At 51.7% G+C, this 25,672-nt stretch overlaps 5 protein-coding genes across 7 annotated transcripts; 2 read left to right on the top strand and 3 right to left on the bottom strand.

Moving 5' to 3' along the window:
- Positions 1-4,135: 4,135 nt before the first annotated feature.
- On the top strand, positions 4,136-7,062 carry NCR3 (natural cytotoxicity triggering receptor 3). 2 transcript variants are annotated; one of them, XM_057700313.1, is made up of 5 exons: positions 4,136-4,212; positions 4,344-4,399; positions 6,196-6,540; positions 6,714-6,821; positions 6,952-7,062. In XM_057700313.1, the coding sequence occupies exons 2-5, from the start codon at positions 4,357-4,359 to the stop codon at positions 6,996-6,998; spliced, it is 543 nt and encodes a 180-aa protein (XP_057556296.1). In that variant the 5' UTR covers positions 4,136-4,212; positions 4,344-4,356; the 3' UTR covers positions 6,999-7,062. The 2 variants fall into 2 exon arrangements, with proteins under 2 accessions (XP_057556296.1, XP_057556295.1); XM_057700312.1 differs by lacking the exon at positions 4,136-4,212 and having other exon boundaries at positions 4,342-4,399.
- Positions 7,063-7,485: 423 nt separating this feature from the next.
- Positions 7,486-10,245, bottom strand: LST1 (leukocyte specific transcript 1). 2 transcript variants are annotated; one of them, XM_057700163.1, is made up of 4 exons: positions 10,158-10,245; positions 8,610-8,699; positions 8,278-8,300; positions 7,486-7,737 (listed from the first exon to the last, which is right to left on the bottom strand). In XM_057700163.1, the coding sequence occupies exons 1-4, from the start codon at positions 10,162-10,164 to the stop codon at positions 7,588-7,590; spliced, it is 270 nt and encodes an 89-aa protein (XP_057556146.1). In that variant the 5' UTR covers positions 10,165-10,245; the 3' UTR covers positions 7,486-7,587. The 2 variants fall into 2 exon arrangements, with proteins under 2 accessions (XP_057556146.1, XP_057556145.1); XM_057700162.1 differs by lacking the exon at positions 10,158-10,245 and adding an exon at positions 9,093-9,159.
- Positions 10,246-12,638: 2,393 nt separating this feature from the next.
- LTB (lymphotoxin beta) lies at positions 12,639-14,609 on the top strand. Its single transcript, XM_057699682.1, has 4 exons — positions 12,639-12,821; positions 13,236-13,287; positions 13,491-13,562; positions 13,970-14,609. The coding sequence occupies exons 1-4, from the start codon at positions 12,660-12,662 to the stop codon at positions 14,422-14,424; spliced, it is 741 nt and encodes a 246-aa protein (XP_057555665.1). The 5' UTR covers positions 12,639-12,659; the 3' UTR covers positions 14,425-14,609.
- A 1,699-nt stretch (positions 14,610-16,308) lies between these two features.
- Positions 16,309-19,098, bottom strand: TNF (tumor necrosis factor). The gene is made up of 4 exons (XM_057699096.1): positions 18,713-19,098; positions 18,083-18,131; positions 17,848-17,895; positions 16,309-17,524 (listed from the first exon to the last, which is right to left on the bottom strand). Exons 1-4 carry the CDS (start codon positions 18,896-18,898, stop codon positions 17,103-17,105), a joined length of 705 nt encoding a protein of 234 aa, XP_057555079.1. The 5' UTR covers positions 18,899-19,098; the 3' UTR covers positions 16,309-17,102.
- A 1,255-nt stretch (positions 19,099-20,353) lies between these two features.
- On the bottom strand, positions 20,354-22,504 carry LTA (lymphotoxin alpha). The gene is made up of 4 exons (XM_057700122.1): positions 22,306-22,504; positions 21,787-21,894; positions 21,596-21,701; positions 20,354-21,381 (listed from the first exon to the last, which is right to left on the bottom strand). Exons 2-4 carry the CDS (start codon positions 21,883-21,885, stop codon positions 20,969-20,971), a joined length of 618 nt encoding a protein of 205 aa, XP_057556105.1. The 5' UTR covers positions 21,886-21,894; positions 22,306-22,504; the 3' UTR covers positions 20,354-20,968.
- Between the last annotated feature and the right edge of the window lie 3,168 nt (positions 22,505-25,672).

The following is a 25,672-nucleotide window of genomic DNA, read 5'->3' as shown; positions in this document are numbered from 1 at the left end:
GAAGAAACAAGTAATATTAATAAAGATGGTGAGACAGAAAATAGAATTGTGGACAGAGATGTATGAAAGATAAGGAGAGAGGTGAGGGAAAGAGAGATCAGGGAAGACAAAGATAGGATGTCTAGCAGCACACGGAAGGCACTCAGTAAAGGCGTAGTTGAATAGATGGATGAGCCTTGATGCTCAGAGAGGGAGTTGTGGAAGGGATATCGAGAAGAAACTCACTGTCCAGCAGAGAAGCAATTGTCCTAGTTTTATCCTGAGATGATGAGGACCTTAACTAGCAGTGAGAATCAAGAGGCAGAAAAAGATACTGAAATATCTCAGAGGCAGATGGATAGCACTTGGAGTTTATTTGGACAGGGAAATGGAGGGAGAAGGCAGATAAGGCCCAGGATTTTGCTTTGAGTGACTGGGTAGATTGTTTCCATTCACTGAGGTGGGGAATATAGAAGGCTGACCAGGTTTGGGTGGACACTGATAATTTTGAAATGCCTGCAGAACATTCTGGGAGAGATGTCTAGAGGGAAGTTAGATATTCTGGACTCAAATCTCAGAAAGAAGCCTGAGGTAAAGGTGTAAATTAAGATGGAGATATAGACTGGGGACTCAACAGAGAATAGCAGTAGCTGATACTGTGGCTATGACAGAATTGCCCATGTGAGCCCATAACAGATGCTCACTTAGTTAAATGAAAGTAAGAGAAACAACCCAAAAGTCTTCCAACAGGAGAATGGTGTAAAAGCACATGTGGAGGGTACAGGAGGTGGGAGGGACTCGGGTTTGATTGCTGTTATGTCCCTGTGAAAGAAGAGGTAAGATGGAGAAAAGATCCTTGACTCGTGTAGAGTCAAGGTGATGGTTGGAGTGGACAAGGCAAAGCAACTGTGAAATTAGTGTATTGAAAAGTAATTTGCAAGTTGTGTGCAAGAATGTTCATAGGAGAAGTACTCATAACATCAAACAAATAGAAGTAACCCAACTGTACATCATCAGGCGAATGGATAAACAAAACTGTGGCACATCCATATAATGAAATACCACTCAGCTGCTGATACCTGGAACAACATAGATGAACCTCACAGATATTACGCAGAATGAAGGAAGCCAGATACAAGAGTGTATACTATATGATTCCATTTGTATGAAGTTCAAGAACAGATTAAACTAATCTATAGGGGTATAAATCAGTAGTTGCTCCTGGGAGGGGAAAGGGATTAACCAAAGAGGGGCATAGGAGAATTTTCTAGGGTGATGGAAGTGATCTGTATCTCAACTTCAGTGCTGTATACATGGGTGTATATATTTGCCAGAGGTCATCAAACTGTACACTTAAGATCTATGTACTTTACTGTATATGTTTACATCCGTATATAATGTCATATATATGGACATTAAATCTTCCAGAGAGATGGCAGAGATTGAAATAGAGAGGAAGCTAGAGAGCCAGGCACCTGCTTTTTGTGAATGTGAGGGAGCTGGACAATGCTAGCAAGGAGAGGCCAAAGCAGGTGGGGTGAACCTCAGAGAAGCTGTGGTAAGAGGTTGAAAGTATAATCCGGGAACTGTTAATTACTTTAAAAATATTTGTAAGAACTTGGTTGCAGGAGAGGTCACCCAAGTCTTACCCTTGCCAAAACATAGAGGAGGAAACACCAGATGAGATGGGATCACTTGTGCTGGGATTCCAGAAGCTCTATTTTTTTTTTTCACTTAAAAAAATGTATATTTATTGGCTGCGTTGAGTCTTTGTTGCTGAGTGTGGGCTTCCTCTGGTTGTGGGGAGCGGGGGCTACTCTTTGTTGTGGTGCGCGGGATTCTCATCGCAGTGGCTTCTCTTGTTGCACAGCATAGGTTCTAGGTGTGCAGGCTTCAGTAGTTGTGGCACACGGAATTAGTTACTCTGTGGCATGTGGGATCTTCCTGGACCAGGGATTGAACCCACGTTCCCAGCATTGGCAGGCAGGTTCTTAACTACTGCACCACCAGGGAAGCCCTGTTTTTTCGCTTCTTCTCCTGCTCTAAGCTCCAAGTTGCGAGTTTATTGGCCCTGACCACCTTCAAGGCAACAGCCGGATGTTAAAGAAATCAGACCGGAGACATGTGTACATCCTTTTCACAACTTTTCTACTTGTTGCCTTTCTTCTTGAGTACCCGGTAATAGTTTCTTTTTAAAAATTCCATCCTTGAGTTTGCTGAGCTGATTAGCTCAGCAATTCCCATCCCACAGGTTAAAGTTCTTTACTGATTCTCAGAGTTACTGAAAGGGTCCTTGAATCCACACATACACCAGGATTTATTATTACAGATGCACTTAAAAAAAAAAAAAGCTAAGTTAAGTGCTGCCTTCAGAATCCACAACATTTTTGGATATTGGAAATCTTAGGTAGAGAAAAGAGTTGGAAAGAGCAAAACACCTTTGAGTTCAGGCCCAGCTATAACCTCAGTCATCTATCCCAGGACTGAGGAAGAGATAAAGACTAACATATACTGATCCTCCACTTCAGTGGGGTCTGAGAACTGACGGAAGCTCCTCCCATTTTACAAATGTGTAAGTAGTGGAACCATGATTCCCATTTACGTTGACTTGACTGCTAAGCCACATTGCCCTGGGACATGGAGTAGTACCATGTGATTAACTATATGCCCTGTGAAATGTGGAGTTTTACCCTCAGGCCAGTTGCCCATTCCAGCCTCTCACCCCCACTCCACTGGTGGTGACCTTCCCTCCCTCCCCAAACCATGGGGTTCTCACAATTGAGTACAAGAGACAATTTGTTCCACATCGACCCTTTGGGGAGGGGAATGGAGATGGGGTGTTGATAGGACAAGGCAAGGTAAGGGACAGGGCAGAAGCTGGAATTAAGGCTGTGTTGAGAAAAGCCGTATATTGGTGCCTCAGGCGTCCCCATGCTGTGTGACCACCAGGGGGCAGCCCTTGCCTTGCCATGGCGGCTAATTTCCACACCCTCTGGTTCCATGGCCCTGAGGAGGCAGCCACTCCACTGACAAAGAATGGCTGAGTCAGTCCTTCCCAGATTGTGAGGTACCCGTGCTTGTCTAGGTGGTTCAGAGAGGTTCAATAACTTGTTCAAGACTATGTAACTAGTTTGTAGGGGAGCTGGCATTTGAACACAGCTTGACTTCAAGCCAGCATTCTTAACCATAAAATTACTACTTCAAAAAAGCTCCAGATCACTGCAGTGGAGGATGCGGACTGTACAATCTATGAATGTGTGGTGAAACAGCAAGAAACTCAGACAGAAAGAGAGAATACGTACTAATATAAAAGGAGGAGAGAGAAAACGTGTGGTGAGGGCTGGGCAGGTTTCACGCAGCATAATACACACCACCCTTCTTTTCTATGTGCTGTGTTATCTCATGCAAGTGTGTAACACACATACAAAAGTGTGTGCCACACTCTCGTGCTAATCCCTGTATAACCTTGGAGTTACACGTAACACAATCTATTTCATTTGTGTCTGTGAAAATGCATTTCATATCATGTGGGCACTTTGTAATTTCTCAATAAATGTTAGCTAAATGATGAATAAAACAAAAAATGAGTGAATTTACCAGTGGGTGATGAATCTGTGCAGAGCACACTTGGTAAAGCAGACCTCTGCAAGAGGTGCATTCTTTTAACAGGGGTCTGAATATGAATGAATCTGAACTTCTCCATCAGCTGCACTCACTCTGCCAGTCAACTCAAGTCGACGCAGCCTAAGTGAAACGGGGTGATTGCTATGCAAATACAGCTTCCAGACAAAGCCTCTAGCAAGTTGCTGATGCCACCACCAATCAGCTGACTTCTGCTAATCCTCTCATTTATAGAATTTCTAGAGCAGCCCTGGGGGAAGGCCAGACTCAAGGGAAGGGAATGGATGGGGTGGACCTGGGCACTGCTGAGCCAAGCGGAGGGGAAGTAGGTTAGCTCTAGGCCCAGAAAGGCTCTTGGAGGCTTATTCTTGGTAAAGCGTTGGTCTTCTTGAAACCCAGAAGATGGGGAACCACATCCTGGTCTCACCCGTCCACCCATCCACCCCAGCATTACCGGCCATCTAAGCCCCACCCTCCCCCTCAAACACTTAGGCAGCCTGCCCACATGCTGCCTGCACCTCCTAGTGACCCAGATATCGCCGTCAGCAGCATCCTCTTTCCTCAGGGAGGCATGCGTTTGATGCCTGAGATCCTAGGGAGTTGAAGTCCTTGGTGAGTGATGTGTGAGTCCTGTGTGTCATAGGAAGCTCCCCACCCCCCTCCAGTGACCAAAGGCCTGGTCACAAGCAGTGGGTCGTTCTCCTCCACCCAGACCTCACTGCTCACGTCCCCCTTGTCAACAGGAACACCTCCGACATGGCCTGGATGCTGTTGCTCCTCTTCACCACGGGCCATGCAGGTGACAGGGCTTTCTCCCAGGACTCTGGGGGGGGTGGGGTTGGGAGGACGGAGGATGGGGGAGGCGGGACATAGAGGTCTTAGGGGAGCAGACTGGGTGGGGACTGAAAGCAGGGCATCCCTGCGTAAGGCTGATACCCAGTGGACTCCCCCAGTTTGCGGTTCCCCCCATGTCACCCGCTGGGAGGGTCACTCCCCAGTTTCCATTCCAGAACTCTTTTCTTCCCAGCCACGTTCCTAACAAGATAAAGTTTAAAGAAGAAGTAAAAAGGGATTGAAGGAAGGGGTCAAATTTTTTTAAGGGGTCAGTTTTAATTCAATGAGTTTAATAAGCTTATTAAACAAGGCTTATTATCTAGGGTGTAGATATAATTAGGAGTTTAGGAGATCTAATTAAAGCTAAGTTTCTTAATGAAACTGATTTGAATTATCAGACATACTCATTAACTAAACGCAGTGTGGACTCCAGACCAGCTTTGGCATCAGTGGGGACCTGGAGCAAATTCTCAGGACCCACTCCAGACGCACTGAATAAACAATTCTGGGAGTGGGGCCTGGGAATCTGGTTTAATAAACACTTCAGGTGATTCCAATGTGCTCTCAAGTTTGAGAATCATTGAAATAGAATGGTAGATTTTGTTAACTAGAGAATGTAATCAATAATTTTAATAATTGGCCTAATTCATCAATTTATATGAGTTAAATAGGGATCCCAATCAATTACAGCCATGTCTTCACCTGGAAATTTAATTAGTTAACGCTCTTTTTTTTTTTTTAAAATTATCAAAGATAAAAATTTTATTTATAAGACCCAGTGAAATCAAGCAAGATAACAAGTATTCTCATAAACTGCCAATCAGGATGTAAAATGGTGCACTTTTTTTTTTTTTTTGGGGGGGGTGTTTGGGGTTTTTTTTTTTTTAATTTTTTAATTTTTTTTAATTTTTTATTTTTTGGGGGGTACACCAGGTTCAATCATCTGTTTTTATACACATATCCCCGTATTCCCTCCCTTCCTTGACTCCCCCCCCCTCGAGTCCCCCCCACCCTCCCTGCCCCAGTCCTCTAAGGCATCTTCCATGCTCGAGTTGGACTCCCTTTGTTATACAACAACTTCCCACTGACTATTTTACAGTTGGTAGTATATATATGTCTGTGCTACTCTCTCGCTTCGTCTCAGTTTCCCCTTCACCCCCCGCCCCCTCCCATACCTCGAGTTCTCCAGTCCATTCTCTGTATCTGCATCCTTATTCTTGTCACTGAGTTCATCAGTACCATTTTTAGATTCCGTATATGTGAGTTAGCATACAATATTTGTCCTTCTCTTTCTGACTTACTTCACTATGTATGACAGTTAACGCTCTTTAACAACAACAACAAAACAACAAAGTAGCAAGGACGGTATGCTACAAAATGCAATTAGTACTAAAATAATACCTGGAATAATATAATTAATGATATTAGTTAACGAGGCAGCCACATTCATTAATGGGCTTCACTTTCACTGTGACAAGTTAAATTTCAGCAAAATGTTACTAGTGAATGGAGCTGGGGAATGATGGGAGAGGGTGAGGGTGGGAGCTGGTATGGGAGACAATTTGAAAAACTATTTAATAAGCAATGTTAAGAAACTAGAATGGTAAAGAGGAAAGGGTTTAACGAGACATCTAAAGTGCTTGTCCCTCTGGGCCCCCTGTGGGTCGCGGAACAGTGGGGATATTCTACTGCAAGCTTTCTTGTCTTTTCTCTTTGGAGTAACTAGGGAGGCATTTCTCTGGGTCTTCTCTCTGTCCCCAGGATCCTGTGCTCTCTGGGTGTCCCAGCCCCCTGAGATCCATACGCAGGAGGGCACCCCTGCCTTCCTGCCCTGTTCCTTCAATGCCAGCCGAGGGAAATTGGCCATTGGTTCTGTCACATGGTACCGCGACAAAGTGGCTCCAGGGAAGGAGGTGAGGAATGAGACCACAGAGTTTAGGGGCCGCCTGGCCCCTCTTCCCTCTTCCCGCTTCCTCTATGACCATCAGGCTGAACTGCACGTCTGGGACACCCGAGGCCATGACGCCGGAGTCTACGTGTGCAGGGTGGAGGTGCTGGGCCTGGGTGTTGGAACAGGGAATGGGACTCTGCTGGTGGTGGAGAAAGGTGAGGTGCTGGGAAGCTGTGCCTTCTTGGCCAGAGGCCCCACTCTCCCTGACAGTCGAGAGTCGAGTCCTTTTTCCCTGAGGTCCACTGTCCTCCCTGAACCTGTGCATGCTTCTTCCCAGGGCCTCCTTTCCTAAGCCCTTCTCCCCCTCCCCACCCCTGCCCACATGCAGGACCTCCTCAGCTAGCTGCGCACACAGTCCTCCTCCTTCGGGCTGGGTTCTATGCCTTCAGCTTTCTCTCGGTGGCCATGGGCAGCACCATCTATTACCAGGGCAAATGTGAGTAGTGGAGCTGGGGCAATGGGCACAGAGATGGGAGGGGCAGTGAGAGGGCTGGAGCAGGTGGAGACAGAGACCAAGAAGAGAAGGAGGGCTGTGCACTGAGCGCCTCCTGTGGCCTCTCCACCAGGCCACTGCCACATGAGAACACACTGCCACTCCCTGGATGGCCTCTGATGACTGACTCCAGACCCCAGTGATCCCAAGCTCTTCAAGAGACCCCAATAAATCCCTCTTTGCCCCACCATTAACTCCTTCTTTTGAGTCTTGTGTATTTCCTGCTCCATCTCCAGGTGCCCCAATGTACCCTGTTCTGGGTTCTCCCAGCTCTTACTCTCCCTTCTTCCAAGTCTGGTCTGGAAAGGTTCAAGGAGGGAGCTTCCCAGCAATCGTGCCTAGAGCTCCCTCCCACCACTGTCCTGGGACTCAACATACCTCCCTCTCCAGCCCAGGAGGCTACGGCCCTTTGTCCTGAGAAAAGTGGAATATCAGACACGATTAGTTCTACTTCTCAGCGGCCCACAGACAGATACTCTTCTCTGGCCTTCAGGGGAGCTTGGGTCCCTAAACACCCTTCTTCATCCAGTGACTCCCTACCTGACCCCAGAATGGGGTTGCTTAGGTTTGATGGTGGCCCTGTTGAGCTGGGGCTTGGGATGGATGGAGAAGCCTGAGACACAGAGGGTGGCGAGACCATGATCTTTACTGGGTGAACCACAGGGTGGCCCTGACCACCTGCCTGGGTTGGGGAGGCATCTGGGGGTGTTCAAGTGGGTTTGTTCTTGGCGATGCAGGCGTAGTCTGCGCTGGGGTCCTCCTTGCTGCCTCTCCTTTCTTGGTTGCCGAGCTCAGGTCCCTCCCGTACAGGCAGCCTCAGAAGGGATGCATAGTGGAGATCCTGCTGAGAGAGCTGGGCCTGGGGCCCGGGCAGAGGGCGCTGACAGGAGGTCCCCAGGAGCCTCCCTGCCCTGACCCACCCCTCTGAGTTCTTGCTGCCCCCACCCCCACTTTCTTACCTCATTGCCTCCATGTGTGCTCCATCTGCACTCTCTTTCCATCTCTCTCTTTCTGTCCCTCTGTTTTTTCTCTCCGTGTCTCTCTCACGCTCTCATTTTCTCCCCCTCTATCGTGCTTAATCTCCTCTTACTTTTTCTCTCGGTTTCTCTTTTCCCTGTGTCTCTCTCATCCTCTCTCTGATTTTTCTCTCTCACTCTTCGTCTCTATCTCCCTCATTTCTCCCTCTCTCTCTCCTTCCTGTCTTGTTTCTTCTTTCCATCGCTATACCTTTTCTTTCCTCTCCTCATCCCCCTCTTTCTGCTTCTCTCTTACTTCCTCTCTCTCTGTCTCTCTCTCTCTCTCTCTCTCTCACGCCCGTTTCTCCCTCTTCTCCTGTCCCCCCTCCCACCTCGGTCCCCTCTCGTTGCTCCATCACCCACTCCCCTGCCCCCAGACTCACCCAGCTCCTCTCCAGCCTCTTCACTGAAAGAAAAGAAGAAGCTCAGCTCAGGCCTCCCTTCCCATTGTGCCACCTCCCAGCCCTTCTACTCACTCTCCCCACCCCCGGCAGACATTTCCTCACTTGCCAACCTCCCTGTGGCTCCCACAGCCAAAGCCAAGGCCTCTCTCTTTGGACATTCTCCCCTCTCCTCTGCCACCCGACGTCTGCAGGCAGGGCGAGTCAGGATTAATGGGGATTCTGGGAGCACAGTAGGAAAGGGTGTGTGTGGGGGGGCAGCGCAGGGCGTTGCAGAGGGGCGAGGGGCGCGTGACGGAGGTGGGGGGGCTCACCTCTCCCACGGAGCCGACACAGGCAGATGGACAGCACAGTCACAACCAGGAGCAGGAGCCCCCCGAGCCCTAGGCCCACATATCCGGGCACTGCAGGGAAAAGGAGTAAGTATTCAAGGGCCCGTTTCTCTCTTCAGCTTACGCCATCTTCCTCGTTGGTCGTGGACCTCAGCCCCTTTCTCCAACAGTTTTAGAGGCAGAAAAACGGTCTCTCAGAGATTCTTCACCCAGACTGTGTTACCTCACCTCCTACCGGAGGTAGCCATCCTTCATCAGTCGCGTCACTCGTCTGGAGACCACTTGGCCCTCGGAAGCTTCCCGCCACCACCACTGCCCTCTCTGGACCTCCCCATGAAGTCCCTTGTCCCCCTGCACTGGCTGGTCCCGAGAGACCCTGGCCACCTACCCATGAACCCCACACACCACCTTTTATCCACTATTCTCCGTGCACCACAACCCTCCCTGTGCGGAGGGTTACCTTACCTTCGTCCATGAAAGTTTTTATTAGGTTGGAGACTGAACACTAGCCTGCAGGTTGGGAAACCCAGCACTGCTCTTCCAGGCTAAATGGCTTGGGGTGGGTCACGTGCCTGCCCCCAAGTTCCTCATCTGTAAAGTCCGGGGCCTCTGTTACAATCATTTCCCAGGCTGAGAAGACGCAGCTACGCGCCAGCCCTGAACTGCAAACTTTCTACTTGTCACTGCTAATCCCCATAAGAGTGTGGTATTTACGGTGCCTATGTCCCTGGTGAAGGACCTGAGACTCGAGGCTGGACTTGGACAAGGACATCCAGCCCAGAAGTGGCAGAGCTGGGGTTCAAGGCCATCTCTGTCCAGCTCCAGAGCCCACGCCGTCTCCCCGACCCTAGGCTGACCCACTGGTTCACAGGGGCCTCTCCAGCACTGGATAGTTCTAGGTTCTGGTGAGGGGGCTGAGGCAGGAGCCCGGGTCTGCAGGGTGTGTGGGGACTGCTGGGAAAACAGGGACGGTGGTGTTGAGCGCCACCTGGCAGACACGGCCGCTCCCTCAGCCCCAGTATAACTCAGGAAAGGGGGCCCTGCTTGGCTGGTGTGGAGAGCCGCTTCCCTTGAGCAGATTCTGGCGGGCTGAAGTGGGGCATGGAGGAGCAGCTGGGGCCCAAACCTTCCCCTCAGGCACTTCCTGCCCCACAACGACTGGTTCCTGTTTGAGGGTGAAGAGGGGGCCGCTGACTTCACCCAGAGCCAGATGCACTGACCAGGGTGTGGAAACTGAGACCATCCCGGGCTCAAGAGGAATGCTGGGATGTGTGGGGGAGGCAGGTGGGGAGCAGAAGCGCAGGTGGAGGGGAGGGCCTGAGGTGGCCATGAGGGGTATTGGGGGCAGAAGTGGACTGTCTAAATTTCTTTGGGGTGCAGAGACAGAGGCCAGACAGAGGATTCCCCAGGGCCCAGGGAACCTCAAAACCATATTCTCCCTTCCCACATCTTAGACTCACCTCATTCTGGGGTGTGACTGTCCCGTCCCTGGGTTTCCCCCATGAGGGGCCCTACTCTCGCCACGCTTACCTCGCATGTGGCCTGCAGGTGAACAGATTCCAGACTAGACGGAGCTGTTTGGGTAGAATGTTGTTGCCTCAGACATGTCTGCCCCTCATTTCTTTGAACTTCTCCCCTAGCCTGTGTGCCTCCCCAGCGTTGTTAGGAGAGGAAGTTAGGCTTTGAGGGTTAGGGTTACAAAATCTTTTTCTTTCAGACTCCTAGGACTGTAACTCAGCCTGTGATCCCTGTCAGCTCCAGCCATCCTATTGGTCCCCTAATATATCTTCTAGGTGCCTTCCCTGCTTCACTTTTCCCAACTACACTGTGTTGCTGAGAGCTCAAGATCCTCGTGTGTGTGGACACACACCCCAGCTCCCAAGGCAGACTGGGAGTTCTGGTGGACTTGGGTAACTCTCCTGGTATTCTGGGGCTGTATCTAACAGGGCACTTGGCTGACTGATTAACAAACAGGAGAGTCAGAGACAGCCAGACTAGAGCTACATGAGCACTGCTGATAGATCTAGGACAGAAAGTTGATGACAAGTGTTGGGAAAGGAGGCGAGGGCAATCCGGGTGGCCTTCCTGCAGGGAGCAGCATTCTGATATTGAGCACAAACATAAGGGTGGTAGTCCAAGGACGTGGATGAAACCCTCACAGCGGCACTGTGATGGAGAGAGAGAGATGGATGCTGGCGGATGGCATACCTAGTCCTTGAGGAGGGTGAAGACAGGGGAGCTCACGTGGAAGCAAGGACAGAAGAGGAGATCTGGTGCCTGTGCCCAAAAGCATTTGCATTTCCTTCTCCAGATTCAGAAACTTTCTGCTACTTCCTTCCCTTCCCCCACCCACAGTGTTCTCCATGCAGGACAGTAGGACAATATTTTTTCAAAACGTTTTATTATTAAAACATTTAAACATAGAAAAAAATGGAAATAATTGTACAGTGAACCTATCCCTACCACCTAGATTCTACAACTAATATTCTTCTATATATTTGCTTTATCACATATCTATCAATCCGTCTCATTTTTTGATACCTTTTAAAGTTGCAAACATCAGTACATTTTACCCCTAAACCCTATACCGTGCTCATCATTGACTCAAGTTCAGTATCTGCTTCCCTATTTCTTTTTCGGGGGGAGTGAGGAAGGCAAGATTTACATACCCTGAAATGGACAAATCTGAAGTCAGTACTCAGCTTTTAAACTGTCTTGTGGTTAAGGGTAGGGGGCTAGTCTGCCTGGATTCAAATCCTGTCTCTGCCACTACTGTGTGGCCTTCCACAAGTTCCTTAACCTCTCTGTGCCTCAATTTCCTCTTAGAGTTTTTATCAGAATTAAAAGCATTATTACATAATAATGTAGTACTGATACTGAGCAGTACTCCCCTGGCAGTGCAGTGGTTAAGAATCCATGCTTCCACTGCAGGGGGCATGGGTTAGATCCTTGGTCAGGGAACTAAGATCCCACATGCTGTGCAGGGTGGCCCCCAAAAAAAAGGAAAAAAAAAAAAGGGAATTATTATACATAAAGTGTGTAGATCAGTGGCAGGCACATACCAAATGCTATCTGTATATTAGCTGTGTTATTATTATTATTATTATTATTACCTAAACACACAGAGATATCAACAAGGAGTAATGATCTGGGACCACCTCCAACTCTCTTGACCTGGTTTTTCCTCCCTTCTACTGCTCTGCCTACTGTATCATTCATTTGGTCCTTACTACTTTGTTTTGCTTACTCATTCATTCTTTGGTCCTTCCTTCACTTAACACTTAGTCAGCATCTACTAAATGGATGGGACTTATTCTAGACTGTGAAGCTCTTTGGGGGTGGGTGCCTCATCGCGCTCCTGTCTACACTCTGTGCAGCAAGGGAGGTAATGCTCTATTTCCATCCCTCCTCAGTGAATTAATAGTCAGTGGTGAGGCTGAGGCCCCCTTCAGCTGCTATCACCATGGACTGGCTTAACTCTGCCTTTCTCATCTAGCTCTGGGGGCTTGGAGGGAGCAAGGGGATGGGAGGAGGAGGTCAGTCCAGTGTGGCGACAGGTTCTTCTTAGGAACCTAGACATCCATCCCTGAAGACTCCAGTTCTTGTCCTCCTATTCCAGCCCTTGACCTCAGGGTTAGGGATGCAGCCCTCCCTCCAGCACCCACCTCTGGGGTGCAGAAGAATGCAGACCACACTGGCAATCTGGAGTTCTGTGTTCTTATTGCAGCTACCTGACTTTCTGCAAGCTAGCTTCCCTCCCTGGGCCTCAGTTTCCCTTCCCACTGAGCCAGAAGATCTCTAAGGCTCCCTCCAGCTCTACCCTGAAAGCCTATCTCTTCAGCCCAACTCCTTCCCCAGTTCAGAGAACCCAGGCATCCAGCTGCCTCACCCTAGCTCTGGGTAAACAGGAAGCAGGGTGAGGGGAGCAGGGGTGTGCGGAAAGTCCCAGCCAGGTGTGTGGGTCTACAGGGAGGGGGTGGCCCCACCCCTGAGGTATGAAAGCCCCCCTGCCCTGGCCCTGGCTCAGTCTCAATGGGGGCACTGGGGCTGGAGGGCCGGGGTAGGAGGCCCCAGGGGAAGGGATGCCTCCTGCTGGCTGTCGCAGGAGCCACTTCCCTGGTGACCCTCCTGCTGGCTGTGCCTATCACTGTTCTGGCCGTGCTGGCCTTGGTGCCCCAGGAGCAGGGAGGACTGGTGAGTGGCTGCAACAAATCCTCCGAGGGCCGTACACTGCTGCTGCTCACTCACCTCTGGCTATGCCTCTTGCCTCATCTGCTCAGCTGGCTTGGGGGTCCCTGGTGAGGATGTCTTGTCTGTCTCCTTGCTGGTCCTCTTTCCACGTTCCTGTGATGTTGTTGTGTCCTGATGTCACCAAGCCCCTTCCTGGTTGTCTGTATGTCTCTTTTCTTCCCAAGACATACTCGGGCCTCTGTCTTTCTGCCCAAGTACAGATGCCTTGCTTGCTCTCCATGCCAGGGAGGTGCATGTTCAGGCTGGGGCTGGTGGGAGGAACCCAAGTCTGCAGCTTGGATCTACCTTGGGAATGGGAGGGGTGGGGCTGGCATCAGCCAAGACTGAACTCCGGGTGCTGTGACCCCACCCACTCAGGTAACAGGCACCGCTGACCCAGGCGCCCAGGCACAGGCCCATCAGCAATTTGGTAAGAGCCGACCATCTCCATCTCCATCTCCCCTGCTTCTGCCCCTCAGGGACTCCCAGCTCCCATCCATCTGCATCCCCAGATACTCTCTTCCTCCAGGAATCCAGGTGCCCCATCCCTGGGCCCTGGCGCCTTGTCCTCTCGGGGTGACTACACGTGGGTGGCTGCCCTGCCCCCAACCGTGGACTCTTCGCCCCTTCCAGAGTCCGGGGAGCTGCCAGAAGAGGAGGCAGAAACAGATCTCAGCCCCAGGCTCCCGGCTGCCCATCTCATTGGTAAGGACCTCATAGACCTGAAAAGTCCAAGGGTGCCAGGTCTGCTCGCCCACAGTTAGAGTCCATTTGCTCTCTTACTGCCATGCTCGGTTGCTTGCCCACCCGCTTCACCGCCGCTTCGGTGCCCACCCTTCCGCTCGTCCAGCGTTCTAGCTTCTCGCTTCCCCCCAGGAGGAGGCAAAACCCGGCCTGGATCTCCCCACCACAGCGCTCCGCACTGCACACCCAGGTGCCCTCAGTCCCAACTCGTACTCATTGCAGACGGAGCGCCTTCACCCCGCTGCCCCAGGCCGGCTGGGCTCCTGCAGGGGGTTAAAAGCCCTCACTGTCCCTTACGTCCACCCTCCCAGAAGTCCCGGGCCTGGATCACTCGGTTTCCGAGAGCCTAATGGCCCGTTTCTCCGCAGGCGCTTGGACCACGGGGCAAGGACTAGGCTGGGAGGCGAAGAAAGAAGAGGCGTTTCTGAGGAGCGGGACGCAGTTCTCGGGTGCCGAGGGGCTGGCCTTCCCGCAGGACGGGCTCTATTACCTCTACTGTCACGTAGGCTACCGGGGCCGGGCGCCCCCTCCCGGCGGGGACCCCCTGGACCGCTCGGTCACGCTGCTCAGTCGGCTATACCGGGCGGGGGGCGCCTATGGACCGGGGACTCCCGAGCTGCTGCTCGAGGGCGCAGAGACGGTGACCCCGGTCTTGGACCCCGCCCGGAGGCACGAGTACGGGCCCCTCTGGTACACGAGCGTGGGGTTCGGTGGCCTGGTGCAGCTCCGGAGGGGCGAGAGAGTGTATGTCAATATCAGTCACCCCGATATGGTGGACTACAGGAGAGGAAAGACCTTCTTTGGGGCGGTGATGGTGGGGTGAGCGCTACGCCCGTCCCTAAAAACGACTACTGTGGGGTGGGAGTATGTGGATGAATCAGCCCAGATATTGGGGACCCAGACACCAGGGACCCCATGGCCGTGGGGAAAATGTAGAAGACTGTTTGGAAACTGATTTTGAGCCTGACGAAAATAAAGAAGGCAAAGCTTTAATGCTGCCAATACAGATGCTGAGATGCTGACGTGTCTTTATTCAGGGTGGGTACGCAAGAGTTGGTTAAACATTCTCTGTATTTTTCTGGTTGCTTGAAACAATTCATAACACTGGCATGGCCTCTGTTCCCTGGGATGGGGATCTGTGGGTCCCCCCCACCCCTGCCTCTGAATGGCCTTGCCCCAGCATTAGCTCATTTGGAGGGTAGAAGGAAAGGGCTCTCCACAAACCCCAAAGCATCTCTAAGCATCCTGATTCCCAAGGTCACATGGGTCCCTCCCAGTCGTGATAGGGGTCGTTACTGGAGAAGGCAAGCACCACTCAGAAAGGCCCAGCCAACCACGTAAACCCTAATAGGGCTGATAACAAAGCACTGTGGGGCCAGCAGCTCTCCCCTGCTAGCTGCCTGAATTGGCCACAGTCAACTCTTCTCCTCCAAGGGAAGAGCCACAGCTGAGGGGTGGGGTGTGTGAAGGGTGAAGGGTGGAGGCTGAAGGAGAGAGCTGGGAGGGCGATTGAGAAAGAAAGATGGGGTGGGGATAGTGCCTGAGGACGCGAGGGAGAGGAGGGGGAAGGGGAAGAACTGATGTCATCTGGCTCTGTCCAGGGTGGGATGGAAGGTGCTCACCCCTCATTCACACTTCAGGTCCCCTTTCCATAACTGGGCAAGTGTGGGGGCCCCAGGGTGAGTAATAGCAGCCCCCTCACTCCATGACCGACTTTCAGCCCCGGGCTGGAGGAGGCAGAGGAGGATCCAAGGCTCTATCTGGGTTACCCCAGTGGGTCACCCCATCTCTGCGGCACACCGCATGATTTTCTGCCTGCCTGGCAACCGTAGCAGGAAGGAAAGCCCAACTTTGGAGCTCAGTGACAGCTCCCACTCTCTGAGTCTTCATTTCTGACTCCATATTTGTCTTTGACTCTGTGTCCGGAAGAGCCTTCTTGAAGGGGAGGATGCATTTCTCTTTCCACTTCACCCACCTCACATCCCTCTCCTCATCATTTGCCAAGAAAATCAGGGAGACCAAGGGGACATGGGGGGATCCTTCACCTACATCTTATTCCTTGTTTTTTGTTTTCTTCCTCCTCTTCAGTTCCATCTACTGAGAGATGGAAGTGGGTAGAAGACTGGGGGCTGGAAAAAGGGAGAAATCCAGAATTCACCAAGCGCTCCGCTAGGTGCTCTGATGTAGTTTAGGTCTTCTGTTCTCATGTGGCCCCATATGTGGTGAGGGTTCCTACTTCTCTTTGATAGACGAGGTACAGTGACTGGTTGAGGTTGCACAGTTAGGACTGGGATGGCAGGGGGAGGGGTGTGGGGCAGAATCAGGCAATTTGGAGCCCAGGGGCCTGGCTATCTGGAAGTCCCTCAGCTGTGATTCAGGTACCTGAGAATTTGGCCACTCCCTGGCTCTTTCTCTCAGGCCACAACAGCCGGAAATCTCACCTGAACTGCAGGACTTCCCCGCCTGGATAGGAATTCCCAGAGTTGGAAATTCCAGTGCCCTGAGGGAGAGGTAATTAAGTTCAGGTTCCTTTCTTGGTGGAGGGGCATATTCAGATGGGCTTTGTTTTACGTAGGGTCTCCTGAGCCCCAGTAGTCCAAGGAGTGAGGTGCAGGGATCTTAAGCCGTGTGGAGAAAGAACTTCAGGAGCCGCCTCTCACCCCCAAGGAGAGGCCGATGCAGAATTAATTCCCAGAAAGAGGCCATATTTCTTTTCTAAGCACACTTTATTTCTCGCCACTGACCAGTAGGGCGGTTACAGACATGACTCCCCTGGGGAGCAGAGGTTCAGTGATGTAGCGACAAGTCAGTCACCAAATCAGCATTATTTAGACAACTTGATCAGATAAATATTTTTTAAAAACATAAGCAAAAGGAGGCACAGAGGCCAGGAGGCAAGGTGGGAACAACCTGCAGTTCAGCTCCGTTTTCACAGAAAACATGTCTGAACCAAGGGGTCTCCCAGGACATCTTGACCTCCTGAATAAATACATTCATTAGTAAATAAATAAATAATAAATAAATAATAAATAATCACAAGTGCAAACATAAATAGACGGAGCTGGCCCCATTGGGGTGGGGCTGGGCTCCTCATCTCAGGAAAGTCTGGAAACACTGGAAGAAAAGGAGGCCTGAAGTCCACTCATGTCAAGTTTTAGGTGAGATCTTCTCAAGGAATGTTCTGAAGTGTTCCGGTCAGAACCCAAGCTTCTCTGGCCCCCACATTCTGGGTATCCTAGGTTGTATCCAGGAATCCAGACCTGAGGACCCCAGTGAGTTCCAGAAGCCCCAGTTCCAATTCTTGGTGGTGGTCAGTACCTCGTTGTCCAGGCCACACTTCCCTGCATCCCTGATTTCTAAGTGTTGTTTTTCTTTAAAGTTTTAAGCTTGGAGCCCAGCCCTGAGCCCCTAATTCTCTTCCTAAACCAGAAGGGGATGAGGGGGTCTGAAGGATTAAATAATAAAGGAATTGAGGTGGGAGAGGATGGATGTCCTGTCCGCTCACAGGGCAATGATCCCGAAGTAGACCTGCCCAGACTCAGCAAAGTCCAGATAGTCGGGCAGGTTGATCTCAGCACTGAGTCGATCACCCTTCTCCAGCTGGAAGACCCCTCCCAGGTAGATGGGCTCATACCAGGGCTTGGCCTCAGCCCCTTCTGGGGTCTCCTTCTGGCAAGGGCTCTTGATGGCAGAGAGGAGGCTGACCCTGGTCTGGTAGGAGACTGCAATGCGGCTGATGGTGTGGGTGAGGAACAAGTGGCTGGAAGGGCAGCCCTGGCCCTTGAAGAGGACCTGGGAGTAGATGAGGTACAGCCCGTCTGTCGGCACCACCAGCTGGTTGTCTTCCAGCTTCACGCCGTTGGCCATGAGGGCGTTGGCACACATGTTCAGCCACTGGAGCTGCCCCTGAGCACTGAGGTTGGCTGGAGGGAGGGAGAAAAAGAGGGAGGAGTGAGTCCGTGTGACCCTCTCAGTTCCACTCTCCACATCCTGGCCCTCAAGTTCTGCCCACCCCCCACATCCGGTTCCTGTCCCCTCTGTCTGTCTCCCCATCCCATCTGGCCATGAGGTTCTGAGTACCCCCCTCAAGTTCTAAGTATCTTCCACCCTCCCCTTGAGCTCAGTGAGTCCTTCTCACCCTGTCTCCAAGGTCTGTCTACCCTCAGCCTGGCTTCAGCTGCCAAACCCTATCCCTCCCCGTCCTGTCTGCGTCTTCATCCACCAGGCACGTCCTCAGAGCTCTTACCTACAACGTGGGCTACAGGCTTGTTACTTGAGGTTAGAGAGGATGATCCTGAAGAGGAAAGAGGAAAGAAAAAGGTGAGATTCTTAAGCTTCCCAGAAAATGTCCCACTGCTTTGACCACCATTCCTCCTTCCCCCAAACCCAAACTCTAAATTTCCCCTACTGCTTCGGTCCCAGGACTAACCCCCACCCCCACCCAAGCCCAGAATTAGGAGAGAGGTTTTGGAGACACTTACTGAGTGTCTGAGCCAGAGGGCTGATCACGGAGGGGCCAGTTGGGGACTGCTGGGGAGAAAAAAGAAGATTGATATCAGAGCAAGTCATCCCCGAAGGAAAAGCAGCCTGCTGCTTCTCTTGCTTGTACCCTCTGTCCTGATGTGTCTCGTGTTCTCTCTCTATTCATCCATTTTTTCATTCATCCATCGCTTTAACAGCTCTGTCACTGAGTTCCTTCCATGTGCCAGACACCCTTAGTTTCATCTTTCCTTATGTCTCTTTCATACCTCCTGTATCTCTTTCTGTTTCACCATCTTTATCCAGATCACTTGTTTTCTTCCCCATCTTTCTACCCACACCCCTTATCTGTCTACATATCTCTCTTTATATCTGTATCCCTGCTTACTCATTCATTCATTCGACAAATATTTAGAGAGCATCACCCACGTGCCAGGCACCCTATTTCTCCATCCTTCTCTCTCTTCCCCCATTTCTCTCCACGTCTCCTTCTGCCTCCCCATCTTTCTCCACTGTTTTCCTCCCCCTGCCTCCCCATCAGCACACCTCTTTCTCCCACCCCATATCTTGCCCTCTTTCTCTCCCATGTCTCTCTGGGTGGGAGAATGAGCCAAGTCTGGCCAGGGACTCACCTCTTCCCCCTGGGGGCCGATTACCCTGAAGTGCAGCAGGCAGAAGAGTGTGGTGGCTCCTGCGACGAGGAAGAAGGAGAAGAGGCTGAGGCGTAAGTAGCTTCTGGAGCCCTGGGGGCCCCCTGCCTTCTTGGAGAGTTCCTCCTCCGCCAGCTCCACATCCCGGATCATGCTTTCAGTGCTCATGGTGTCTTTTTCAGAAGGGCTCAAGTCCAGCTGGGAGATGGTAGAGCCCTGTGTGTGTTAGAGGGAGTGTGTGTTAGAGGGAGCGAGTCGTCTGGCTGCCTGCCGGGGGTGTGTTGTCTGGGAGGTTATTTCCAGGGGGTCTGGAGTTGCTTGTCTCTCTCCTGGCTGGTCCCCTGGTGTCCTCGCTCTGGGAGCTTCTGCTGGCTGCGTGTGCAAACAGCTGCATTTATATGCTCTGGGGTGAGAGGAGGGCGGGGAGAGGCTCTCATTCAACCAGCGGAAAACTTCCTTGGTGGAGAAACCCATGAGCTCATCTGGAGGAAGCGGTAGCGGGCCTTACACCTTCTGTCTCAGTTTCTTCTCCATCGCGGGGGCGGGGGTTTGGAAAGTTGGGGACACCCAGGCATCAAGGATACTTCCTACCCTCCCCACCTGGATTCTGAGGGGGGGTCCCTGGGCCAGTTACTGGTGTGGATGTAGGACCCTGGAGGCTGGACCCCATTTCCCCTCTGCCCCCCCAGTTCCCATCGTTTCCATTTCTTTGGGGGACGAGTTCTGTGGCCTATTTCCTTCTGATTTCCATACCGGACTCACGTAGGGGTAGAACTAGAAATGGGAGGGGCTTCAGACAGCTGAGTCCTTAATGGAGAGAAAACTCAGGGGGAAGCTGTGCTGGGTCCTGAGATGTGTTTTTGGTTGGGTCCCTGGGAGCAAGAGGAACTGGAGGAAGGGAAGCTTGAGGCTCTGTAAGGGCTGGCGGAGGATGGCAGGGACAAGCCTGGGACAGCCCCAGGGGAGTGAAAGCAACGGTGGGAATCCACGGACCCCGCCACAACAAGCCTTCTCCTTTCACTCTGACCGGGGGGACTCACCAAAACTTTGGTGCTGGTTTCAGTCTTGGCTTCCAAGGGCAAGAGATGCCCCGATTTTTGCACGAATCCCCCACCCTTCAGAATCCCTGTGTGTGGCCATGTATCCACAAAGAATTCCCTGCTCCCTCCAGTTTCCTGGAGACAACCCTGGCCCTCAGAGCCCCTGCACATGACCATGTCTCCTGAAACGTCCCCTGTGTTTTCCAGTCTCCCAGCCTTGGAAACTCTCCCACTCCTCGGGGCCCTGGCATGGCCATGTCTTCCAAGGGGTTCCATGCTCCTCCCCCGTAGTCCTGAACACCGTTCTGTGTGGTCACTGCTCCTCAGAAGCCTCCTGTAACCCCCATTCCTCAGGGGTCTCCTGATCTCCACTCCTTCAGACCTTGGACCTACATCTTCCCTTTGTCTTCTCAGCTTATCCTCTGGTCCCCTCCCCCCGTGAGGCCACCATACTTCACCAGAGCCCCTCAGGCCTCTGTGTATACCCACAGCTCCTGTGCCCTCTGATTCCTGTCCTCCCTCCATTCCTTAGAGACAGCTTGGGAATCCTCCCCTCCCAGACAGACAGATACAGGCAGACAGCATTTCAGAGAAAAGAGGTTTATTGGGCTTCATCGAGGGTCAGACGTCTCCTCGTGGGGTGTCCAGTCAAGCCAGTAGCTGGCTCTTAAGAGCCTTTCAGTTCCTTCCAGCCCCTTGGTCCCTCAGACCCACTTCTATTCTCTCTCCCGAGGTCATCCTCGTGCCCACGCCCTCTCACTCTGTCTCTTGGGTGTATCATCTCTTTCTTCTGTTGTCCCCCTTCTCTCCATCCTCCATAAATAAATAATTTAATTTTTTCCCTTCATAAATAATGCCCCCCCTGCCCCCAGTCATCCGCCCGAGGTCCCTCATGTGTCAGCTCCCCTTCCACGTCCAGGGCGAGGCCCCCTAGATGGGCAGGGCAGAGGAAGGGCTCTGGGTGGGCATTTCTAGGCAGGCTTGAAGTCCTCAGCTGAGCATCCGGGGTGGTTCAGGGAAGTGTGGTCCCCTGGGGTGCCTAGAATTCCTTCTTTGGAAGCTCCAGGTGCTGAGAACGGGGGAAGACTTGAGACTGATGGAATGGTCAAAGGAGAGGTGTGGTGACCCCTGAAGTGGTCAGAATGGAGGCAAAATGGGGAGAAGGCCTTGAAACCAAATTTTTTCTCCCTGGATTTTTCTATAGAGCGAAGGCTCCAAAGAAGACACTACTGGGGCTGAGGAGCAGGTGAGAGATGCCATCTGTGTGAGTGGATAGCTGGTCTCCCCGGGTGAGCAGGAACACAGCGCCCTGGTACACCGAGCGCACCCAAGGTCCCTGTGGCCCTGGGCACACAGACTTCTGAGCGCTGAGGAGAGGTACATGGAATGGGTACTGGGAGGAGAAGAGCTGGACCTCATGGGCCAGGTAGAGAGGGGTGGGGGTGGCCTTGGGGAAGCAGCCTTCCCCAGAGAAGACCACCTGGGAGTAGACAAAATAGAGGCCACTGGTGGGGACCAGAAGGGAATTGTTGCTCAGAGAGAAGCCGTGGCGGAGGAAGGCACGATCCGTGTTTGCTCTCCAGCGCAGGGAGTCTTGGGTGCTGGGGTCTCCTAGAAAGAGCCAGAGGGGATGGAGGTCAAGGACCTGCGGGGTCCGAGGTCTCCGTCCCTGAGGAAGCAGGTCCTGGACTCAGCTCCTGGGGGATGGTTGGGAGGACAGCAGGGAGTGGGAGTGGGGGTGAGCTGGAGGGGATGCTTGGGTCCCTGAAGGGGGGTAGGAGGAGGGCGGGGGGCTCCACGTCTACGAGGGCAGGTGGATGTTTACCAACAAGGTGAGCGGCAGGTTTGAAGGTGCCTCGGGTGAAGTACTTCGGGGGGTGCTGATGGGCAGGCTGTGCAGTTGGGGGTGGGAGGCCACCGCCAGGGAGCCCCTAGGGGAGAACAGAGTCAGAGAGGCTTGAAGTCCCACGGTCGGGCTGGGCCGCCCCCACAGCCGCGGTTGCCCTGCTGCCTCACCTGGGCCGCGAGCGGCAGGGCCAGCAGCAGCCCCAGGAGGAGGAGGAGCAGGGGGGTGCTGCACACCCTCAGGAGGCAGAGGCGTCCAGGTGGTGTCATGGGGAGAACCTGCGGGGGGAGAGAGACCGTGAGCGGGGCGGGGCGCCGTGCGGAAGACGGGCCTCCTGCCCGTGGAGACAGCCACCCTGCGAGACGGGGCGACGGACAGCGAAGGGGACAAGAGGCAGTCAGGGGAATCCCAAGGTGAGCGGGGTGGGGGGGGGGGGAGAGAGAGAGAGAGAGAGAAACGGAGATGGGAAGGGAGTAGAGAGGGATCAGGACGCGTGACACGGGCAGGGAGAGACAGATGGACAGATAGAGAGTCAGAGAGAGGGGAACACACCCAAACCAAACCCACCAAGGCCCAGGCCCAGGCAAGAGGCACAGGAGGGGCCGGGGCCCAGGCAGAGGGGCTGAACACCCCGGGGGAAGGCGTCCACTGCCCGGGCAGCCCAAGGAGATGGGGTGGGAGAGTCTCACCTGCTGTGTGGGGCCCCTCGGTCCGGACGCCTGGGTCCCTTTATAGAGGAAGCGGCAGTGGCGGCGTGGCAGGCGGCGGGCGGGTTCTAGGCCGGGGCTGGGGCCTGGGGAAGCCCCCAGGGCTTAGAAGATGCTGCTGTTTCAGTCGAAGGCAGGAAAGGCTGAGGCCTAGGAGAGAACCGCAGGCTGGGGGCTCAGACGACTGAGTTCTGGGAAAGGGAGTGGGGTCAGGGGAACTGTGGGCTGGGAGGGCCAGGGAGTGGGGTCAGGCTTAGGAGTTCTAGAGAAGGGACAGTAAATTCAGAGGAGGAGAAGGGGAGCAGCTGGGGCGTGGGCTGGAGGCCTGCTTCCCTGAAGAGTGATTATGTATAACACCTCTGCACCCTTGGCTGATTACAGGCTTCTCTCTGTGCACATTTCCTCCTCTTGTACCCCTGTCCTTGTCCCAAGACTCAAGTCACCCTTGTCCCAGTATGTGTATTTTCCAGGTCGTCTGGCAGGTTTCATATGAAGAAGTTCCATTATATACCCTCCTGCCTGGCACATCCTGGTTTATGCCTGTTGTCCTGGTGGAAATATTCACGGAGTCCCCTTTTGCTCTCAAAAGTGTCCTGGTTTGGAAGATCCCACTCAGGGATGAGCCGTGAACTCACATATGATGAGGGCTCATCTCACTGCTGAAAGATGCCCTCCACCTCATCCCAACCTTAAGTGGGCTTCACAGATCAGATTTATATAACCCCAAACAAACGTATTCCAGGATCAAGGAATGTGGCAACTGCTGAAGTTCTCTACAGGGGATGCTTCAGAATTCCACACAGGTGAAGCTTAAGGGTGGTGACCTAGGGCGGGATGGGGACAGCAAAGGGACTTGTCTTGAAGCTGCATTTGTAAAGCCAATACACTCTTGTAAAATCATTAAGGATTTCCCCCTTCTATTGATGTAGAACTCAGGTACAGTGAGGTGCACTTCTCCTAAGTAGACAGCCTGATGAACTTTTCCATCTGTTTATAGCCATGTAGCCACCATCGAGTTCAATGTATTTTTAGGTCCCCAGAAGGTTCCCTAATGCCCTCTCCCAGTTCATACCTTCCAAAGAAAACCAACCACATTCTGACCTCTACAACTGTAGATTAGTTCTTCCTGCTTTTGAGCCTCATGTAAATGAAATCACACAGACTCTATGCATCTGTGTTTGGCTTCTCTCTCTTGACATTATGTTTAGTGAGATTCATCTATATGGTTGTGTGTATCAGTAGTGATTTTTATTTCATTGTGACATGATGCTGTGTGAATATACTGTAATTTACTTGTCCATTTTACTGTTGCTGGGCATTCGGTTCGTTTCTAGTTTTGCGCTAGTGTGAAAAATGTTGATATGAACATTCTTGAACACGAGCGAGTTTTCGCTTAGCTTGTAGGTTGCAGGTTTAAAAAAAAATGCAACGTTTCTAAACATGATTTTAGTCACATTTCATAAGATTGAGAAAATAACAATTGGTCCCCTCAAATATTATTATTACTCTTACTGACTTGTTATGCCTTCATTTGGAGGTTTTTGGAGGAGTTGGGACTGAGGATGGTGGTGATGGAAACTAAAGCCCTCCCTCTGCTGCACTGGGCAGAAAGTTCCTGAGGGGTCTTGGTGTCCTGCGGCACATAAGTGACATTCAGGGTGTGCATGAGCTAGTTCTCCTGTTTTCCTCCCCCCCTGCTTGAGGCCCTGCAACATTGCCTTTCATGCCTCCCGAGTTTAACCTATTACTTCTTTTCATTTCATTTCATCTCTCTCTCTCTCTCTCTCTCTTTTGTCCGTGCCTTGTGGCTTGTGGGATCTTAGTTCCCTGACCAGGGATGAATCCAGGCCATGGCAATGAAAGTGCAGTGTCCTAATCACTGGACCACCAGGGAATTCCTTCATTCCATCTCTAGCTTTCTGTCTATCTCACAAACATTTATTGAGCACAAAGCATTGAAGAAACAGATATGAAGGAGAGTCCCCTGAGCTCTGGGAACTCAAAGACCAGTGTGGGAGACTGGTTAGTTATCAGATAATTACAATAAAATGTGATAAGTTCCGTGACAGTGGGCTCATGGCAGCCCACAGTAAAGCCATCAAACTTGGCCTGGGGGAAAGGTGATGCAGGCATTAAGTATCAAGGCAAAGATGGTGAAGGGCATCCTGAGAGAGGGAACAGAAGGTGCAAAGACTGGAAGTAAAAGAGGATGAAGTGCACTAACGTGTGCAAGTGAGTACAAATAAAAGGAACAGATGAGGCTTGGGAGGTAAGCTGAGAACACATCCTGAGGGGTTTAAAATCAAGAAAAGAGGTTCAGATTTCATTCTAGTTATGATGAGGAGCTACCAAAAATTTTAAGTGAAAGAGGGGCCCACCCAGATTGGTATATTTAAAACATGAGTCTGGAAGCTACCTGAAGAATGAATTGAGGTATGGGAGTTGGGGTCTGGAGGGGAAACCAGAAGTATGGAGACCAGTTAGGAGGGTTTTGCAACAACTCAGCAAGGAGGTGACAATAGCCTGTCTGCCTGCCTGCCTGCCTGCCTGCCTGCCTGCCTTTCTTTCTTTCTTTCTTTCTCTTTCTTTCTTTCCTTCTTTCTTCCCTTCCTTCTTTCTTTCTTTCTTTCTTTCTTTCTTTCTTTCTTTCTTTCTTTCTTTCTTTCTTTCTTTCTTTCTTTCTTTCTCTCTCTCTCTCTCTCTCTCTCTCTCTCTTCCTTCCTTCCTTCCTTCCTTCCTTCCTTCCTTCCTTTCTTCCTTTCTTTCTTTCTTTTCTTTCTTTCTCTTTCTTTCTTTCAAGCTCTTTATTGGAATATAATTGTTTTACACTGTTGTGCCAGTTTTTGCTGTACAACACAGTGAATCAGCTGTATTTAAACATATGTCCCCATATCCCCTCCCTCCTATGACTCCTTCCCACTTTCCCTATCCCAGCCCTCTAAGACATCACTTATCATCACGTTGATCTCCCTGTGTTATGCAGCAGCTTCTCACTAGCTATCTATTTTACAGTTGGTAGTGTATATATGCCAGTGCTACTCTCTCACTTGGTCCCAGCTTCCCCTTCGCCACCCCCTGCCCATGTCCTCAAGTCCGTTCTCTAGATCTGCATCTTTATTCTTGCCCTGTCACTGGGTTCATCAATACCATTTTTTAGATTCCGTATACATGAGTTAGCATACGATTTGTTTTTCTCTTTCTGGAATAGCCTGCATTTAAATTGAGGCAGTAGCAGGAGAATGAAGAGGAGGAGAGGGTTCCTAGGCAAAATCTACAGCTCTTGGTGGCTGACCAGATGTGATGGCGGAAGAAGGGTAGCCACAGATGACTCTTTTAAATATCTTGGTCT

This window comes from Hippopotamus amphibius, chromosome 11 (assembly GCF_030028045.1).
Source record: "Hippopotamus amphibius kiboko isolate mHipAmp2 chromosome 11, mHipAmp2.hap2, whole genome shotgun sequence".
In the NCBI taxonomy this organism is placed as follows: Eukaryota; Metazoa; Chordata; class Mammalia; order Artiodactyla; family Hippopotamidae; genus Hippopotamus; species Hippopotamus amphibius.
This window is presented reverse-complemented; position numbering and strand designations above follow the sequence as displayed.